Source organism: Odocoileus virginianus, chromosome 16 (genome assembly GCF_023699985.2).
Source record: "Odocoileus virginianus isolate 20LAN1187 ecotype Illinois chromosome 16, Ovbor_1.2, whole genome shotgun sequence".
In the NCBI taxonomy this organism is placed as follows: domain Eukaryota; kingdom Metazoa; phylum Chordata; class Mammalia; order Artiodactyla; family Cervidae; genus Odocoileus; species Odocoileus virginianus.
Window position 1 is genome coordinate 59,670,684 of NC_069689.1, and position 21,229 is coordinate 59,691,912.

The 21,229-nt window shown below is 47.9% G+C and overlaps 1 protein-coding gene across 1 annotated transcript; it reads right to left on the reverse strand.

Moving 5' to 3' along the window:
* Positions 1 to 944: 944 nt before the first annotated feature.
* On the reverse strand, positions 945 to 14,773 carry ZSCAN2 (zinc finger and SCAN domain containing 2). Its single transcript, XM_020911261.2, has 3 exons — positions 14,657 to 14,773; positions 12,477 to 12,992; positions 945 to 4,727 (listed from the first exon to the last, which is right to left on the reverse strand). Exons 2-3 carry the CDS (start codon positions 12,880 to 12,882, stop codon positions 3,286 to 3,288), a joined length of 1,848 nt encoding a protein of 615 aa, XP_020766920.1. The 5' UTR covers positions 12,883 to 12,992; positions 14,657 to 14,773; the 3' UTR covers positions 945 to 3,285.
* Between the last annotated feature and the right edge of the window lie 6,456 nt (positions 14,774 to 21,229).

The window sequence follows — 21,229 nt, forward strand, 5'->3', positions numbered from 1 at the left end:
GCAGCAGCAGCAGCTGGGCAAAATACAAACTGAACCTCTCCTCTGGGTCTCCAGGTCCTCATCTGTAAAGTGGGGATAACTTACTACCTCACAGGGTGGTTGTCAGGATTCAGACCTGCATGTAGAGCTGATTAGCATGCTGCCTGTGCAGAGTAACCTTGCCATAGACTGTGCAACTCTCAGCTATCACGGGTTACTGCTAGCCATTAGTGCAACTCACAGGGAAGTAGAAGTCCATGGAAAACAAGAGGTCTCATGATGACCTGCCTCAAATTGTAAAATCTCTAATAATAAGAGTGAGGGTGTGTGGTTAGTGGCACAAGTGTGCCCAGAGCCAGGTCAGTCCAGCTCTCATCACTCCATGGGCGCTTGTATTCCCAAATGACTAAGAATTTTGTAGGGCCTGGTTCCCAAATGGCTCTAAAGGATTGGAAGGAGGAAGTCTTGGGTGACTCCCAGGTTTCCGCGTTGGGTGAGACCTAGTGGATGGCAGTGCTACTCACAAAAAGGAAATTCACCTGTCACCAGCACGCTGGTCACAGGACATCAAGGGAGGCAGGTGGGGGCGTGAGCTCTAAACTTGCGAGTCTGAGGCTCTAGGAACACTAGAGGTAAGTTGCAGGAAGAAGCCAGTAGAGAGGGACAGACTAGAAATCAAGGGAGAAAACTGCAGAAGAGCAAGGTCCTGAGCTCTGCAGGGGGTGGAGGCAAGCGGCAGGTGGACGGAGAGCCCTGTTAAACCAAAAGTGCGTCTCCAGGCTGAGCCCTGAGGTGAGGAAGGGGCGAGGTTCAGAGAAGTTTGCTGGTTTGGGGGCGGGACGCTGAGGGAGGCCACACCAGGCAGGTTCGAGGTTCTCAGAGGTGAGCAGAGGCCTGGGGGCTGGCATGGGCCAGAGGGCATAGGGTGGTCATTGTGGGGCCGCGCTGAGGGCAAAGCAAATAAACCATTTATTGTCGGTTTTTAATTGTCCCAAGGCTCTTCTCATGAACTTAGAAACAAACTGGTAACAAAAAACTTGGTCCCTAAATATATGTACCTTGAAGAGGAGACAGTCTGTTACAGAAACACGGCTGGCAAAGGTAGATCTGCCCAAGGGGTGGGGGCTTCTTGATGTTTTTCAGGGGAACAAGCTGTGTCCTTCCATCCAACATTCCTGCCACACAGAACCCTCTGCAGACCCCCTTTAGCTGCGAGCAGGACAGGAAGCCAGGGGCTTTCAACCTTTCTACAAAACCACTGTCATTTTCCCAACCTGGTTCCTGCCTGATTGATTCTGCAATTCTAGCTAATCTCATTTGCTTTTTATTCCCAGGATATTTTGTGTCTCTACCAGGTAGGGAGGAATAAAGAAGGAAATTTACTTAGAAAAGTTTAAAAAGCTTAGTATCCTTTGTTTTCTCAAGGTGAGACTTAAAGAGAGCCACCATCTTCTACAACCCAAATTCCAGCGCGTCACCGAGGAAACCTTCTTGGCCCCCCTCCCTTACAGGCAGGGCAGATCTTGTCTTTTCCCAGACAGATGGGAATCTTTGCTCCAGTAAAGCAGCATGATGATGCGTGACAGAACTTGTTCACAGCCTTTCCCCAGCACCCAGCACGGCGATGGTACACACACCCTCAGTACATGCTTTCTCAGTAAGTGAAGGAATGGAGTCAGCGATGGGGACCTCACAGCCTAGTGGTTTGGTGTAACAGCTGCTGCTGCCTAAAGCTTCCTGTGTCTAACTTAGTCGATTCTGGATGGAGAGGATACCTCCTGGGGAGACCATCTGGCACAGGAGCCAAAGCTGGGGCTACAGGCGTCGGCTGACAGGCTGGATGCAGCGCTGGCAAAGGGCAAGTGGAGAGGTGTGTGCACTGGTCCAACACATGGGACCAGGTTTGCCTTAAAGCTGTGCCCTTTGAAGCAAGTGACCTTTTCCCTCTAAAGGTCTTGGACCACTTCTGGCCTGAGGCAGGAGGTGAACAGGTGGATGGAGCGGGGAAGTGAGACGTGGGTTTTCTAAAAGTCAAGCTTGGGTTTTTAACACATGTAAAAAGACAGACTTGGGAAAAGAATGGGACTTGACTTTATTAGGCAATTTGGAGCAGCCACCCTGTAAAAACCAAGGTGCGTTCTGAGTGCAGACCCCATGCGTAGGAGAGAAAAGCCTGTTTTTACCATCCTCTTCCCTCCTAAAAAACCCCTTCACCTGCTATCATCCTGTCTTCACTGCTTCACGGCTGAGAACAAAGCCCTGGAGCGTCTCAAGATTAAGGGAGACACTATCTTGATTCAAGCCCAGATCTCTCCAGGCAACAGACGATGTGGGCTCAAAATCAACACCGCCTTAGAAAGAATGCTCTTTGTATACAAACGCTACCAGACGGAATTCTGGATCTGTGTACGTAAGACAGAAATGATGAGTGCACAGAGTGACAATTACGGGGCCACGGATCTGGCGGGTAAAGACGCGAGGCCACCCTGCAGAGTGCAGGATGATCACCCTGAACGAGAGAAATACCATCCACCAGGGGGAGGCAGCTGGGGGCTTTGATGACACCTCACACTCAAAAATGGAAACCCTGCAAGAGTAAGTGCGTCCTCAACTCCCACAGCCGACTTACCCCAGGATAGTGAGCAGAGACAAGAGTAAACACATCATTTCTCCGTTTATGCCTTCCCTGGCAGGCCCTGGGCAACCTCCTATCAATGGAAAGGTTCCGGGCCAGACACCCCTGTGTTTCCGTGTTCCTGATACTTTCTAGAACTAGGAAAGGACTTTACCTTCATGTGGATGACTCAGGAGAAGCCCCTTCGCCTTGACCCGAAATCCAAACCCAGAATCCAGAGGCAGTTCTGCCAAGGCAGGGGGCCTGGGATGCTCGCAGCTTGGGTGAAGGGACCTTAGCCCAACAGTGGCAGCAGAAGGACCAGGTCTGGGGCCTCTCTCTGAAATGAGGGCCACGCTGGCTTCCACTGCACACAGAGAACTATCCCTCCGTTCTATCAAAGGGGAAACTGAGGCACAGAGGATCAGGAGAGACAGAGCCAACCGAGTCGAGAAGTGTCACAGGAAAAGGACCAAGCTTTCCGAGCTTCCATTCCTAAGCTCGGTTCTCAGGGTCTGACTCTGACTGCCAATGTGACAGGATCCCAGGAGTGAGGGTGAGCAGGGCTTAAGATCCTGGCAACATGCCTTCAGGAGGAATGGCTCCTCTAAAGACACATCCCTGCGTGGGGGCAGGATGGCTGGTCCCCCTCCGGGCCCCCCGACCCATATGCTCCCTCCCTCTCTGCCCTTTCAGTAAAGCTTCTCCTTCAGGTGAGTTCGCTGATGGGTGATGAAGTTGGAACTGTTGCTGAAGCCCTTGCCGCAGTCGGGGCACTTGTAGGGCTTCTCACCCGTGTGGATCCGCTGGTGGATGATAAGCACCGAGTTCCAGCTGAAGCCCTTGCCGCACTCGGGGCAGCGGTACGGCTTGTCCCCACGGTGGGCCCTCTGGTGCATGACCAGGATGGAGCCCCGGCTGAAGCTCTTGCCGCACATGAGGCACTTGTAGGGCTTTTCGCCTGTGTGGGTCCGCTGGTGCACCACCAGCTGGGAGCGTTGGCTGAAGCCCTTCCCGCACTCCCCGCACTTGTAGGGCTTCTCGCCTGTGTGGATCCGCTGGTGCTTCAGGAGGTTAGAGCTCCAGCTGAAGCTCTCCCCGCACGTCCGGCACTCGTAGGGCTTCTCGCCCGTGTGCGTGCCCTGGTGGGCGATGAGGCTGGAGCTCTGGCTGAAGCTCTTGCCGCACTCCCCACACTTGTAGGGCTTCTCCACCAGGTGGGTCCGGCGGTGCGTGGCCAGGTTGGAGCTGCGGCTGAAGCTCTTGCCGCACTCGCCGCACTGATAGGGCTTCTCGCCCGTGTGGGTCCTCCGGTGGGTGATGAGGGCCGAGCTCTGGCTGAACCTCTGGCCGCAGTCGGGACACTTGTAGGGCTTCTCGCCCGTGTGGATCCGCTGGTGCCTGATGAGGTTGGAGTTGTAGCTGAAGCTCTCGCCGCACTCCTTGCACTCATAGGGCTTCTCGCCCGTGTGGATGCCCTGGTGTGTGTTCAGGCTGGACCGGTTGCCGAAGCTCTTGCCGCACTCGGGGCACGAGTAGGGCTTCTCGCCAGTGTGGGTCCGCTGGTGCGCGATGAGGTTGGGGCTCCGGCTGAAGCTCTTGCCGCACTCGGCGCAGCGGAAGGGCTTCTCACCCGTGTGGATCCGCTGGTGGGTGATGAGGTTGGCGCTCCGGCTGAAGCTTTTGCCGCAGTCCCGGCACTTGTAGGGCTTCTCCCCAGTGTGCGTGGTCTGGTGCCTGCTGAAGTTGGAGCCGTCGCTGAAGCTCTTGCCGCACTCGTCGCATTTGTAGGATTTCTCGCCCGTGTGGGTCCGCTCGTGGGTGATGAGGTGGGACTTCCGGCTGAAGGTTTTCCCGCACTGGGGACACTCGTAGGGCTTCTCGCCCAGGTAGGTGCCCTGGAGGCCGATGAGCTGGCCAGCTTCCCTGCCCGGGGCGGGCACCACCCCGCGGTCCTTCCTGGGGGTGTTTCTCCGGGGCCCCTGGGGGTTGCAGTCTCTCTCCATGTCACTTTCCCAGTCGGACTGCGGGATGCCTTCCCCATCCGGCACGTCTGAGAACATCTCGTGGGACTCGACGTCCTCGAATATGTCCTGGTTAGAGCTCTCCCCATTTTCACTCTGGATCTCAAAATCTGAAACAATGAGGGAAAATGTGCAATTTGTACTCAATTTCTTGTAATGATGAGACAAGAAAATCAAAGAAGAGGGGATTCCCTGGTGGCTCAGCGGTGAAGAAATCCTCTGCCAATGAGGCAGACACAGGTTCAATCCCGGATCCAGGAAGACGCCACAACTGCGGAGCCTGTGCTCCGGAGCCCTGAGGCCTGCAGCTGCTGAAGCTCCTGAGCTCGAGAGCCTGTGCCCTGCATCAGGAGAAGCCACTGCAGCGAGAAGCCCACGCACCACCAGGCAGGAGCCCCCACTCGCAGCAGCTAGAGAAAAGGCCTGCATAGCAATGAAGACCCAGCACCGCCAAAAATAAACACATAAATAACACATATTACTTACTAGAAGAATTCTGGAATCAGTTTTAAAGGAAGTCAATGCTCAAAAAGGCAGAGAATTCTAAACATGATTCAATTTTTTAAGGTTTTTTTTTTTTTTGACATCTTTATTGAATGTGTTACGATATTGCTTCTATTGTATATTTTGCCTTTTGCCCTTAATGCATGTGGAATATCTCAGTTCCCAGAACAGGGATCAAACCCACACCGCACTCATTGGAAGGCGAAGTTGTAACCACTGGACCACCAGGGAAGTCCTACTATTCAATTTCTGACGGTCTCACAGGCTACAGAATAGCATCTCGGTTTAATGGGTATTTCCCTGGTAACCTGTAAACCTGAACATCTTTTCTAATGGATATAATTCATTTTATTCATTTCTAAATTGCCAGGTCATTATCTTTTACCTTTTATTCCACTGGGTTGACGTTTTTTATGAATTGTAGATGCTCTTATAGAGCAAGATTTCGACTCTTATCTGCTACACTGCAGGCTTTTTTGCAAATATTTCCTCCCAGTCTCTGCACAGGCTTTGAACTTTCTTCACAGTATCTTTTTAATATTAAGGACTGTTGTTTGTTTCCATGAGTCCAATCTAGCTTTGATGACTTGTTTTAAAATTAAGAAGTCCTACCCCACTGCAAGATTCCAAAAATACTCTCCTATAGGTGATTTCAGATGGTTTACAGTACAGATCTGTAACTCATCTGAATTTATTTCTGTGTAAGTTATGAAGCAGAGAGCTACTTGTAGTTTTTTCAAAAGGGTTGGACCACTGTCCAAATACTACTGAATTGCCAAAGGACCCTTATTGGTTAGTAGACAATTACAGCTCATCCTAAACCAATGGTTCTTGCATTTTCCTACCCTGACCCAGGCTCTAGGCTCACATAGAATTCAGAGGGCCACGTGTGCGCCCCTGTCCAGCCAGAGGCCTCTGCTTTCTCTCCCATACTAGAAAACATATCAGAGTAAGTGTGGAGAAATTTGCTGTCAATACGGGGATAAGCGAGCATGTGCTGTAAGTGAACAACGAGATCACTGGTCACAGGCTTCAGTGCTTTAGTGTGTGTTAGGTCCCTCCCACCTGACTGGGACGTAATGCTGCGTCCCACTCAATACCACGGTCAGAGCCACTGGTTTGAAATGCAGAAGTGGGTCTCTAATTCTGATACAGCTGATGCCCCAGTGGGATTCTCCCCATCAGGGTGCTGCCTTGGTGAGCCTGGTGGGAACCTGACAGCACCTAAGTGGCTTGGACCATTGTTCCCCCTGAACTCTGACTGCTTGAAAGACGAAGTGCTGGTAAAAACAGCAAGGAGCTGTTATCAGTTTAAATGAATAACTGCCAAACAGTTTAGTAATAACATTACATCGCAAGAGCTCTGTGTTGTATACATTTCAAATATTTAAATGAATTAAAAGTGATGCTGTTCTGAACCTGAGAATCGTGGCTTTAAGAAGACATACCTTTATAACCCTACACTGCTCTCTACTCTTCTTATTGACAAGAGAGCGTATGGGCTCCCTTCTGGTTCAGTGGTAAAAAGCCCACCAACCCAATGTAGGGGACATGGGTTCGATCCCTGGCCAGGGAAAATTCCATGTGCTGCGGGGCAACTAAGCCTGTGTACCACAACTACTGAGCCCGTGCTCTAGTGCCTGGGAGCCACAACTATTGAGCCCACATGCCTAGAGCCCGGGCTCTGCAACAAGAGAAGCCACTGAGATGAGAAGCCCGTGAACCACAACTAGAGGAAACCCACACAGCAACAGGACCCAGCACAGCCCTGAATAAATAAATAAATAAAATTATAAAAGTGTATTTGTTAACAGCATAAAAGATGATCATACCCATTGAGTTTTCTAAATATAAACAAAGAATTAATACAGAGCTTCCAAGAGTGAAAACCTAAGAGCAGGTGCTCTCGGGGTTTCCCTGGTGGCCCAGTGGCTAAGACTCTGTGCTCCCAATGCAGGGTGCCTGGGTTCAATCCCTTGTCAGGGTACTAGATCCCACATGCAACAACTAAGAGTTTTCATGCAACTAAAGATCCTGTGTGCTGCAACCAAAACCACGTACAGTCAAATAAATACCTAAATATTAAAAAAAAAAAAAAGCGTAGGTCCTCTCTGGCTGTACTAAGCTGCTTGGTCTGACTTGCCTCCTGGCCTGAGAATTCTCCCAGGTCTTACCCAGTCTCCCTTTTGAGATTTTGGAATATCCCGGGCTATGTTCTGCTAACTTTGGGCTTGACCCCATTATGTTTTAAAACACAAGTTTAGCTCGGCTTTCTCAAGGGAAAGGCAGATAAGCCTGGAATGATGAAGCTATCCATCTGCCTCCTTTATTGACCCAGCAGTTCTTTCTCCACACAGGAAAGATTCATTTTTCTCACTCCAACAATAATGAGTCTCCACTATGTGTAGGGCACTGTACTGGGTACTGTTTTTTAAAAAAAATGGAAAAGAAAACAGGTTCCTTGACTTTGGGGATTTTATAGGCTCCTAGAAGAAATAAGATGAGGACTGATACAAACAGAAAACAAGAGATTTCCCTGATGGTTTAGTGGTTAAGACTTCACCCTCCAATGCAGGGGGTGTGGGTTCCATCCCTGGTCAAGGAACTAAGATCCCACGTGTCTTGCGGCCAAAAATTCAAAACATGAAACAGAAATAATATTGTAACAAGTTCCATAAAGACTTTAAAAATGGTCCACATTAAAAAAAAATCTTAAAACAATATATGATACAAAGTCAAAAGAGGAGAATCTGAATGTTCTAGGGGTGATGACTTCAAGCAGAGGTGACAGAGATGCTCTCAGGTGGTGGATCTAGGGACGGGGAAGAGAGGCCGGAAGTAAGGATGGCTTTATGGAGCAGGCGTCCAAAGCTGTGTACTCAGAGGATGACCATCACACAGGGATGGAACAAGGCCATTCCAAGTCACGATTCAGCAGTGCAGGTGAAAGCTAGCAAGCACAGGCTATGTCCAAGGAACAGCAGGGTCTGAATGGAGCGAGGTCTGTGGGGAGGGGATCAGGGGAGGACCAGCCAGGGGCCACCTGGGCCAGGCCACACAGGGCCATGAGTGCGAGCAGAACAAAGAGATCTGGAGACACTGGGGGACTAGAGAGGATGTGTAGCAGAAGTGTCCCATCGCTCAGGTAGGACTGCAGCAGCTGCCACGCAGGTGGAAGAGGCTGAAGGCACGGTCCCTCTGGAGGCTCCTGCCAGAGTCTGGTGAAATAGCAAGAGCCTGAATGAGGCTGGGAATGGAGTTCACGGCAACCCACTCCAGTATTCTCGCCTGGAGAATTCCATGGACAGAGGGGTCTGGAGGGCTATGGTCCATGGGGTCGCAGAGTTGGACGCAACTCAGCAACTGAACATGCATGCATGGGGATCAAAAATGTCCTTGGGAAATGCAAAGAGAGATGAGCTTTACCTCATAAACTATTAACATAAGGGACTTCCCTGGTAGCCCAGTAGTTAAGAATCTGCCTTGCAACACAGGGAACTCAGATTCAAGCCCTGGTGGGGGACCTAGGATCCCACATGCAGGGGGGCAACTAAGCCAGAGAGCCATAACTACTGAGCCCGAGTGCTCTGGAGCCCACGTGCCACAACTAGAAAGTCCGTGCACCGCAAGGAAGATCCCGTATGCTGCAACTAAGACCCAATGCAGCCACATTAATTAATTAGTTAAAAAAAAGAAAACATCTGTTTGTGAGCCAGGTAGCAGGTTCTCACCAGATCTGATGGCACTTGGATCTTGGACTTAAGAGCCTTCAGAACTGTGGGAAATAAATTCCAAAACTATTAATACAGGTCCAGTCTCAACTGAAATGCAAGATATTTGATCTGAGAACAGCCAGAGGTGCCTGCTAGTCAAATATTAAACAACATGGTCTAACCAGGTCTTAAAAATGTGCTGGGTAAAACATGTGACCAAAGGTCCCGGGCTGGACAAAGAGGCTGGAGGTCAAGTGGTCTTATCCTGAGGACTTGCTTGACAAGGGATGGAGATCACTGCAGAGGTTCCTCTGAGCAATCACCAGGCAGGTCAGGAACACATGTTGAAGAAACAAAAACCAATGAAGATGACCTCAGAGGCAGAAATTAGAGCACTGACAAGCTGCTCAGTCTGGACATTCTCCATCTGGGGCGTCCCGTGAAAGATAAAACAAAGCCAGGTGGGGAAGGCGGTCACCATGGGGACCAGTCATTGCGTCAGAGACATCTGGTGACCCCCTGCTCTGTGACTCCAACTCGTAATAACCCAGGGGCTTCTCTTCAGCCCTTCAGCCCTCTGGCCTCTCTTTAGTGTCTGACTCAAGAGCCTGACATTCATCACAGAGTTGTTACATCCGTCAGAAAAGTAAACAAGGTTTTTAAAAAGGATGAGAGGCTTTTGCTTTTTTTAAGCAGGAAGAGTAAGATTTTAAAAGTTATTTTTCAGGGTCAAAGACCATCTGGGACTTTGCTTTAAATAAAACCTGGGGTAGGGACTTCCCTGGTGGTCCACTGGCTAAGACTCCATGGCTTCCCAGTGAAGGGGGCCCAGGTTCTGTCCTTGTTAAGGGAACTAGATCTCGCAAGCCACTTCTAGGAGCCAGTGCAGCCAAATAAATGAATAAATAAAAATAAATATTAAAAAAAAAAAACCCTGAGATCCCCCAAACACATGTGGAAGCAAACAGACTGGAGTTTGAATCCTGGTTCCACCACAAACCAGCTCTCAAAGAGCTGGACTTTGCTGAATGTCCATGTCCTCATCTGTTAAATGGTCCCACACACTTCACGGGATTATTAGTGAGATGGAGGTGTAAGGTGCTCAGTGCAGGCCTGGGCTCACAGTGGAACCTCCATGACCACCCTCTTCTCCAAAGCACAGCTTTATTCACACCTTCCAAGTCTCTGGGCATTGTTACAACTTCGCCCCCAAACCATCTTCCCTTCCCAGTCTTCCGAATCCTCCAGACTAGATGCCTCTGAATTAGTCACCTTTGTCTTAAAAAAAAATTTTTTTTGGTCATGTCTCACAGCATGTAGGAGAAGGAAATGGCAACTCAATCCAGTATTCTCCAGTGTCCTGGAGAATTCCATGGACAGAGGAGCCTGGTGGGCTCCAGTCCATGAGGTCTCAAAGAGTCAGACATGACTGAGCAACTATCACTCACTCACGGCATGTAAGATCTAGTTCCCTGACCAGGGATTGAACCTGTGGCCCCTGCATTTAAAGCAAAGAGACTCAAACAATGGACCACCAGGGAAGTCCCTAGTCACCTACTGACCCTACAGATGAGTCACCTACAGTCCTCATCTGTAGCCCCTCTTTCCAATACCCTACCAAGAACTAGGACTTTGCATCTCATTTGTGATGAAATGATAAAGAACATGAGCCACGTCCTCAGACCCCTGAGCCGGTATTCTTGTTCAGCCTCATACTGGGGGCACGATCTTAATGGAGTCACTTATCTTCCCCAGTGATGATAATCCTGCAGATCTCTCAAGGTGGTGACATCTATGTGAGTTTTGCATATAAGATGCTAGGCACATTGCTTGGCCCACAAAGAGGATCCATCAGTGCTGGCTGGTGTTACCATGAGTTCTTTCTCACATGTCCTATCTCCTCCCCTTCCTTTGCTGTCCCCACCCTATCACTGCACACCCAGCATCCAGGCGGCTTCCCAGCTGCTCTCCCACTTCCAGGATAAAACCTGCATCCTGTCGTTGAGCTCAGCTTCCTCCCTTGCCCCTGGGGCCCTTGTTACAACCTGCTGAGGCCAAAGCCTCACCCACCCTTCCCCTAAACCATACTTCCTAGCACTTCCTAAAACCATACTTTCCACTCCAATCCGCCAGTCTTCCTTACGCTCGGTCACCCAAATGGTCACCTGAATGATCCCATGCGGGTCCACTCTTCCAGGCCTCTGCTTAGCACAGCTCCTGGAATGCTACACCCTCCCCCTCCCCCCGCACCTTTCCAAACCCCCCACCAGCTCAACCCCTGCTCAAGGGTCCATCATTCACGAAGCCTTCGCTGACCTTGCCTCTCCTCTCCCCTCCAACCCCTCTCTCTGAACCTCTGCAGTTCTCAGCAGCACAAAGGTCGCCGCGTTTCCCACGGTCCTGAAACAGTCCTAGGGATACAGGTGGTTGCTATTGTTCAGATGCTAAGTCATGTCTGACTCTTGCAACCCCAGGGACTGTAGCCCACCAGGATCCTTTGTCCATGGGACTCCCTAGGCAAGAATACTGGAGCAGATTGCCACTTCCTTCTTCAGGAGATCTTCCTGACCCAGGGATCATGTCTCCTGCATTGGCAGGCAGATTTTTTTTTACCACTGAGCACCCAGGAAGCCCGGGGGCACAGGCAGATCTGCAGTAAACATTTAGTAATCAAGGCAGCCCAGTTTACAGCTGAAGACCAGAAAGGAGGCAGGGTGGTTGAACAGCATGCATGGGTCCCACAATGTCATAATAAAACTAGAGACAAATATATTAAGTTGCAAAAAGCTCCAGTTTGGAATTACTCTTCTAAAGAGCCCAAGATGACTTTATACCAGAGACTAAGTCCCTAGTTATTAGCTGGCTTACTCGTCATTTATCATGATTTCATAAAAAATACTCACTTTAAAAAAATAGGATTTGGTTTCTCTAATTGCTGGAACTTAAAATATCTGGATGTGTATTGCACAACCAGGTGAAAGTGCCAAGAGGTGGTTTGTAGGGTCTTCAGTCCCTTCCTCATCACCTCCATCAGCTTCCCAAACATTCCAACTACAACGCAAATAACAATTGTGCTAACTATGTAAATGTAGCTCCAATGGTAGTCCTGGGCTTCCCCGGTGGCTCAGTGGTAAAGAATCCCCCTGCCAATGCAGGGGATATGGGTTTGATCCCTGACTGGGAACATTCCACATGCTACGGAGCAACTAAGTCCATGCGCCACAACTACCAAAGCTCTTGTGCCCTAGAGCCCGTGCTCTGCAACAAGAGAAGCCACTGCAATGAGAAGCCCGTGCACCACAACGAGAGAGCAGCCCCCGCTCGCTGCAACTACAGAAAACCCTGAGCAGCAATGAAGACCCAGAATAGCCATATAGAAAAAAAAAAAAAGTCCTCTAAGCCCTAAAAATTACTCTTATTACTTAAAAGAGCAATATCTTATGCTGAGATTCTGGAACTGTCACGGCACACAACCAGGGCATTTGAGGTGACAGCGTGCTGATTGCCTGCACACTGGAGGGCAGGGGCTGACGGGGACTCAGTCCTGGATGCCGTCTTTTCCTCCTCTGCAAACACCACACCCCTCCATTTTGGGGTCGGCGGGGAACTCCCACCCTCTCCCAGTGAGGCTCTCCATCTCACCACTGTCCCGAAGGGTCTGGGTCAAGTCCTCCACCAGGGCCACCGCCTCCTCGCCACTCTCGGGCCGATGCTCCTGCAGCCAGGCCTGAATTTCCCGGGGCAGCACGGTCAGCATTTGCTCCTTGGTGTGCATCTCTGGCCTCAGCCAGCGCCGGCAGAGTTCTCGAAGGCGGCTGAGCGCCCCCTGCGGCCCTCCGGCCACGTCCTCGTGGGGGCTGCCCTTGCCAGCACCCTGGGGAAAGGGTTCCGGCTCAGGGCCATCTTCCTGCAGCACAGCTTCCTGTACCCAGGAGTCGTCCTCCAGGATCACGGTGGCCACCTCCTCCTCCTGGTCGTCTTCCTCCTGAGGAAGGCGGACTATGGGGCTCCGCGGAGCGGTTACTCTCGGCCCCTCTGAGGCCATCATCCACGTCCTTGGGTTGGAATCACTCAGGCTTCTGATCTTGACCTTCAGTCTTCTCCAGGCAGGCTCCCTGAGAAGACAGCACCCTTCTCCAGTTTCAACAAGTGGTCTGGCTAAGAATGAGAGAGAGAACTAGGATCAATAAGTAAAAGGTCCTAAAACAATCTAATTCACAACAGCCCAGGTGAGGCCACCAAGTGATTCTTACATCCGCAAATCAGAAGTTTCCTGTTCCTCTTAAAGGAAAAATGGCTTATTCCTGAAGCATCTCTGTGGCAAGAGAAGAAGAATCATAAGCACAAAATACAGTGCTTTTCTTCCCAAAACACCAAAGCATGAGTATGAGAAAATTCAAAGCCCTCGCAAGAACCCAGGACAGAGCTATCCTGCTCTAAGTCAGTTCAGACTTGCTGCAGAGTCAGTGACCTTGACCTAACATACAACTCAGTCATATAACCTCATGGACTACCTAATAAACAGATAAGAACACCCATCCTACTAATCTGAAAGGAACGTCTTAAGAATTTACAAAGGATCAGATGTCAAGGCACTCTAAGCCTCAGTGAAAGGAAGGAAATATCTCAACTGCATTATTATATTTTAAAACATGATATTTGAAAATGTTCATGTTCTTAGATCCAGCCTTGGCCCCTCAGGAATTTATTTTTTAAAATAACCATCTTTGCAAAGAGAAATTTACTAAATATTTACAAGGACATAACCGTAGCACTGTTTCTAATTGCAAAAAAATTTGATACCTTAAAATCCAGCAGCAGGAGAATGGCTAATTATGGCATATCCATATAGTAAAATGTACTAAAAACTACGCTGATGATGTAATAATGGCTACATTTGGGGGGGGTGGAGGGTTGGGGATATGGGGATATTACAGAGAAGGGGCTCAAAGGAGCTGGATATGTTTTATGTCTTGATTTGGCAATGGTTGCATAAGAGCATACATATTAAATTTAAGATTTCTGTGCTCTGATGTATGTATTTTTAAATATTTTAAAAATTATGCTGACAATAATTATTAATCATTGGTGATTTAAGATAATCCTCATAATATGAAAACTAATGAATAAAAACAAAACCAGCAAGATAGAAAAACCACAGATACAGTATGACCCCAATTCCTTTTAAAAATGAACACATACACAAGGAAAAAAAAACCTGGATAGAAATTCTACAAGAATGTTGAGAGCAGTTATTTAAAACAAAGATTAAAAGGCAATGAAGTTATTTTTAAAAATCATCACTACAGCATAAAGACTCAAACACTCCCGGGAAAACTTTTTAAAAAGAAGAAAAAAGAAAAGCCGGTGGAAACACTAAAGCTCTCAAACTGTATTCACCAAATGGCTAGAAGAAACAGTTATAACACAATTCTTAACTTGGGGGTGGGGAGCAGGAAAACCGTTCCCAGACAATTTAAGCGTTGTCCCACTTGGGGCCAGACACGCCCCCTCTGAAGCTCAGTTTCCCCATCTTTAAAATGAGCTGCGCGGGATGTCGTCCACTGTGCCTTTCAGTCTAAAGCCTGCGCCCCTGGCTAGATGTACAAGGAGCTCGCCGCTAGGGAGAAGAGCTCAGGTCGGCTCCCAGAGCCCGACGGGGCGGCTAAACTCGGGACAGCGGGGAGCCGGCAGGACACGGACACAGCCCCCGACGCCCCTCCCCCAGCAGGGCTGCCCGTACTGGCTCCAGGCCCGTTATCCCCTGGCCTCGGGCTGCTCCCCGGGCTAGCGCGGCACCAGCTCTGTGTCCCCGGGCTCACCTCTCCAGAGACCGGATGCCGCTTCCTCGGTAGCTCCACGCGCTAAAGCGCCCCCGGGCACCGTCCGGCCCCTCCGGAGTCGCAGCGGCTCAAGCCCGAGGGGCACCGAGAACAATGGACGGGAGAGGCCCGCCCCCCCGCCGCGCTCATTGGCCATCGAGAACGGTCCCAGGAAACTCTGCTTTCCCATTGGTGAATACGGACCCAGCCAGGCGGCGGGAGCGAGGCTGGGCCGAAGGCATTGTGGGAGATGTAGTCCCCACTAGCCGACTGCGCCCTCGGGCCAGGGAGCAGAGTTTGGGGATTTGATAACCTGCGCAGTGCGGAAGGAACCGAGGCGGGAAAATCCACCGACTGGCAGTCAGGACCCCAGAGCTGTGACCTGGGACAGATCACTCCATTTCTTTGTGTCCTCCAAATAGTGGTCTATAAAAAGGGAAAGTTGGATGGAAGCCCCCTTTCAGCTGTAAACTGTGTGGCAGATAATTTGGTTAGGCCCTTCGACAGTCCAAAGCGGCCCCTGAGCAGGAAAAGAATCCACATGGAGAAGTATCTCCCCGCCCAGCCCGGAGGCCCTCCCACAGCCTGCCCACTTAATCGCACCTGGCTTCTGGACACCACTTTGTTTACGCACGTGGTGTTCCTGGGTCAGGAGGAGAGCTTTGTCCCGCCTCTTCTGTCGCGGACCTCCCATTCTTTCCTCCGTTTCCTCCTGTAAGGAACCTGCCTCACCATACCGCCCTAGGCGGAGTCTCCGCCCCCAGCACACCTGCTCCACGTCTCCTTGGTATTAATAGTTATCCCAGCCTTACTTATTGTCAATCTCGGCACTGGGGGGCTGAGAGTGACAGATTGGCCTCTCTTGTGGGGTTTCAGTGGCTGGCACTGTCCACTAAAAAATTAGTCGCAACCTGAAAGTAGAGAATGTTTTGTTCAGTTGTGAATGTTCAGGACTCCAAGCCCGGGAGACAATATCTCAGCCCTAAGAAATAGCTCCCAGGAGGCGGGAGAGGGAGTCAGGCTATATACAAGTTTGTAAGGAAGGGAGCAGGCAGTCTGCACATAAAAGATTATTGTTCAGTAAGAAAAACCAGATATCAAGTTAAGAAATTTAGTCCTCTTCTGTGTATCGGAAGGTGCAAGAATTTGGGATATTGAAGTCATTTCTTTCATATGCATCTCAGCTATCTGGGGCCAGCATCCTGCATTTTCCCTTAGGGCTCACCAGCTGATATTGGAGGGCTGGCTACAGTCCATGGGGTCAAGAATTGGACACGACAGAGCAACTAAGCACAGCACAGTCACTGATGACTGTGACATCCTTTCCTAATTTAGGGAGTGGTGCTGCTTATTGGCATAGCTCAGAAATTCACATCTGGAGAGAGAGAATCACAGATAGCTATGACACTTCTTGCCCACTGATACGGCGGGAAATATTTCATTTCACAGTGCTCTTAAAGAAATGCCTGTCGTATCAGTGTATGACAGCAGGTGGGTAACTGCCTGGAAATTCAAGGGGGAAATACAAGGCCAGAGAGAAAGACACTCCTAACATTATTGAATAGGTGATTTTTGCAGAAACTAACACCGATTTGTTATGTTAGTGAATGTTGAATCGTCTCTGATCAATAATGTTTGGGTAACAAAAGTGGTATTAATACATCTAGTCAATAATTAATGGCCTGTGATAGAACAATGGTATATTTTTGTACAAGGCAATTATTGGGAGCATGCACAACCAAATGACCACATTTGTTTTAATTTTTATTTAAATTACATTTTCATGAAAATTTACTTTTCATGAATGTTTGAAAAATGTTTCATGATTATTGGCGATTTTAATCTCATTTTCTATGAACTGATTTTTCATATGTTCCTCCCATTTTTAAAGTTGAATTTACTTGTAAAGTCTCTTTGGGCTTCCCAAGTGGATCTAGTGTTAAAGAACCTGCCTTTCAATGCAGGAGAGATAAGAGACTCTGACCCCTGGATTGAAAAAGCTCTTAGCTTATTAAGAAAATGACTCCTTTGTCACAGAAGTCTCTGCTGTTTTTCTCATTATGCTGTTCGATTTTTGCTGTTGTTTTTTTTTATTTAGAAATTTGACATGTTTATGCTGTCAAGTTTATCAGATTGTCTTTTTATAGCTTCTGAGTTTTATGTCACTCTTGGAAAGTTCTCTGCACCACTCCAAAGATTATTTGAATTTCACCCATTTTTCACTAATTAACCTTTTTAAGTATAAAGATGCAGAGAGGTTCAGTTATTGAATGCTCTGTCCCTGGTAGGGTAGCATCTTAAGTTATTAGTCCAAAGTGACCTCATGCACACAGCGCCACTCCAGGCTGGCCTGAGAAATCTGCACTAAGTACCTGCAGGCATGATTCCCAGCCGCCACCTCTGCAGTGGTCAGAACTCTTAAAAAAGCAAGCTCTCCAAAATGACTGAGGATGATAATTCTGCACTTGATATTGTACTAATAAAGCTTATATCTCCACTTTTTAATCTCCACGAGGGATGGAAATTTACACAAAAGGGAAGATATTTGTTTGGTTGGGGCAGGGGTTTGGGGAGGTGGGATACAGCTGAAACTTCCCAGGAGCCTAAGGATTCATTTCCCTCTACTTCTCTTCCAAGACAACCCATGAGGTCAAGAAACTGGCACCATGTTGTCATAGGAGAATCTAGGACCTAGCCATCTCTGTGCCATGCCTGATTTTCTGAGAAGTTGGTCCTGGCCAGTGTCAATTTACCCTACATTTAGATAGAGAGCAACTCACACTTAAGTCCAATTTGGGGCATAACGGTCCTGGTACCCATGCCAGTGCCCTAAGACCATCCTGGACAGTGAGCAAGCCCAGAACAAGTCCAGTACAGTGAGCAGGGTTGCTTCCCCCAGTGATTCCTTTTCTCCATCCTCCAAACCACAAGGATGACAGAGGCTCAGGTCTATAGTGAGTGCTCTTGGTTAGAAGCTTCAAAGGATGACTCCGGCTAACTTAAAAGGGACTTATTGAAAGACTATAAGGGAACTTACAGAGTAAATGGAACTGAAGTATCAGGCTTGAAAATAGTCAGGAAACCAGGAAAAGGGAGTCAAGTCCCCCAAACCACAGCAACAATCTCTTAGCAAAAACAACCCAGGCTGCCCACCCCGTGAGCTCTGGTGATGCTCTAGCCATATCTGTTTGCCTGCCTTCCACTCAAGGTTCCAAGACCAGGAAAAGAGTATTTGGTTGTTTGAGTCTGAATCATGGCTGGGACTTCCCTCGTGGTCCAGTGGCTAAAAGTCTGCTCTCCTAGTGCAGGGGGCCCAGGTTCAACCCCTGGTTAGGGAACTAGATATCTCACAAGCTGCAACTAAGAGTTCACCTGCCACAACTAAATATCCTGAATGCCACAACTAAGACCTGGAACAGCCAAATTGAAAAGTAATGATAATAAATAAATAAATCACATGGCCACTCCAGATATCTACCAGGGGAGAGGTGATTGGCTCTAGATTTCCTTACTAATACACCCCACAAAGGTGAGTTATCCAATCTGGAGATTGAAGGCCTCTAGGACAGGCAGAAACTACAGATGTCACTACTTGTCTTTAGATGTTGAGCAAGAAGGAAACTCACCCAAGCAATGCTCAGCCTAAAGCCTTTGGAGAGCTCCCAGCTTATCTCAAGTAGATGGAGGTGATAGAGATGGGGATGGGCAAATCCTGCTTTCTATAACACCTAGTGACAATCAGAGTCAATGACACCTGAGCAGGTGAGGTCTAGGCATTGAGGCAGAGGGGCCTGTGGGCCTTGAGGGTCCAGGAAGTAACTCCTCCTACTCAAGACTCCCAGCATTGCTTACTCCAACCTACTTCCTTGATGACAGAGTAAGAAGGGAGACTGCTCAGATTATGCAAAAGGTATGTCACCTTTCTGCTAGTTATGCCACAGAATCCTGCCAAGTGTGACTGGGAAACGATAATTTAAACATTTTTTGATGTGAACCAATTTTAGAATCTTTATTGAATTTGTTACAATATTGCTTCTGTTTTAAAATTTTTTGGCCTCAAGGCATGAGGGATCTAAGGTCCCTGACCAGGGATCGAACCCATACTCCCTGCATTGGAAGGTGAAGTCTTATCTCCTGGATCACCAAGGAAGTCCCAGGAAAAGATAATTTAAAGGGACAGTGTTGTAGGATGCTGCAAGACTGGCCTAAAGAGAAGGAAAGGCCAAAAGAAGGGATCATTGTAGGAATGCCCAGACAGGAAGAGAAACTAGCAAATGGAATCAGGGTAACATTTATTTTATAGACAGAGGGTGAAATTCAGTTCAAGGAAGTGTCACTGAAAAATTGTGAAATTAAGTATCACTTAACACATACTCATGTAAAAAGAGCTAGAGCAGGATTAAAAAAATTTTTTTTTAGAGTGAAATTTTTTTTTATCCTCCAAGACCAGTATCTTTCCCTGTTTTTTTTTTTTTTTTTTTTTTAATGAATGGTTTGCATTTAGTGTGGCAGAAGGAGGCCCTTTGCTTTGGACCTTGAGTTGCCCCTCCGGGAATGTTGGCTTTTCTCTTTTTCAGCTGTCCTGTGCCTGCCTGGGCGTCTCTAGCCCCTTTGTGCCAAAGAGAAAAATGGATTTACAGCCTCTGGCCAGTTCCCATGCCCTCTGCTGAACTGTTCTATTCAAGGACATTTCTGGGAAGACACAAGGGTGCTCTGGGCTGGATTGAATGACTTGGGAGACGGCCTGGGTGTGGGTGATGCTTGCCCAGACACAGAGGCACAAGTGGTGCTGGAGGTGGCTTGAGGGGTGTTTCAGAGGAGATCTGGCTCCAGAATCCTCAGTGTCCCCCAAGCTTTTACTAGGAAAGACTAGTTACCAAAATAGGATGCAAAAAAGGAAAAAAATTAAATACATACACTTTCATGCACAGGGAAACACACCCAGACACCCCACACACTACACACACTAGTGTATCCCTAGCCTGCTTAGTTCATAAGAAGAAAATTATCACCAGAATAGTTAGTTGACCATTGAAAAAAGAAAAAAAAAATTTTGGAGACATTGAGTAAAAGTTTCCAAGACACTTGGCAGGCGAAAGAAACGTCAGAGCCTGACTGGCTTATCAGAGCCTGGCTGCCCCTAAGATTTGTTGCTGCTCATAGTTACAAGTAGTGTCCGACTCTTTTACAACCCCATAGACTGTAGCCCGCCAGGCTCCTCTGTCCTTGGGAATTCTCCTGGCAAGATTACTAGAGTGGGTAGCAGTTCCCGTCTCCAGGGAATCTTCCCCACCCAGGGATTGAACCCATGTCCCCTGCGTTTCAGGCAGGTTCTTTACCACTGAGCCACCAGCAAAGTCCTTACCCCTGAGATGCTCCTTTACAAAATTACTGAAGCCACTGACGATGTTATTTACTGAGTCACCTGGCCTGGGAGGCAGAGACTTCCGAAAGGAATGGTTTGGTGCCATAAACTTTCTGATAATGGGCTTTTACTATTGTGTGTTTGGTATGCTTTACACATGTACACACATACGCAAGCAACTTGAATTTTTGTAAATTTTAAAACTAAGGCACTCAGAAATCAGGAAGAAAAATAAATTTGAAAACACAAAAACATCTGCAAACCATAATAGTCCATAAATGAATTCAGAAAGAAATGACAAAATGGGGGAGGTATTTGTAACAAACCGAGGGTTAATTTCTGATGTACTGTGAATTTATACAGATGTGTATGAAAAGGACCAAGAACTCAATAGGAAAACGGATAAAAGATAAGGATAAGATAAGGATAAGAATAAGCAGCTCACAGAGAGAGACAGGGCAGTGGGGTGGGGAGTGAGCACTCAACCCCACTTTAAAAACATTTATAATAAATATAAAATTATTCTAAAATTATAAATAATAATTATTATAAAATTTTATAATAATTTTAAAAACACAAATAAAAACAACAATAGATGCCATTTTTTCTCCTATTATTTGTTGTTGTTCAGTTGCTCAGTTGTGTCCGACTCTTTTCGACCCCGTGGACTGCAGCATACCTGGTTACCCTGTCCTTCACCATCTCCCGGAGCTTGCTCAAACTCATGCCCATTGAGTCAGTGATGTCATCCAACCATCTCATTCTCTGCATCATCCCCTTCTCCTCCTGCTTTCAACTTTTGGCAATTTAAACAATTTTTTTTTCTTGTGATAAGAACCTTTTTTTTTTTTGCCATATCTTGCAGCATCCTAGTTATCCAACCAGGGATCAGACTTGTGCCCCCTGCATTGGAAACACAGTCTTAACCACTGGCCCTCCAGGGAAGTCTCAGCAAAAAAATTTTAAGTGTGATAATACACAGTACGTTGACAATGAGGAAGATAATTCACCCTCCTATTGTTGATGGTAGTACAAATTGGTGCAGTTATTTTTAGAAGGACAACCAGCAATTCTATTGCTAGGAGTACATCGTGTAAATATAATAGTCAAAATATGTCGAGATAGGTATAAGAATGTTTATTACTGAAGTCTTTATAGCAAAAAAAAAAAAGAAATAATTTAAATGTTTATAGATAGAGGCCTCCCCT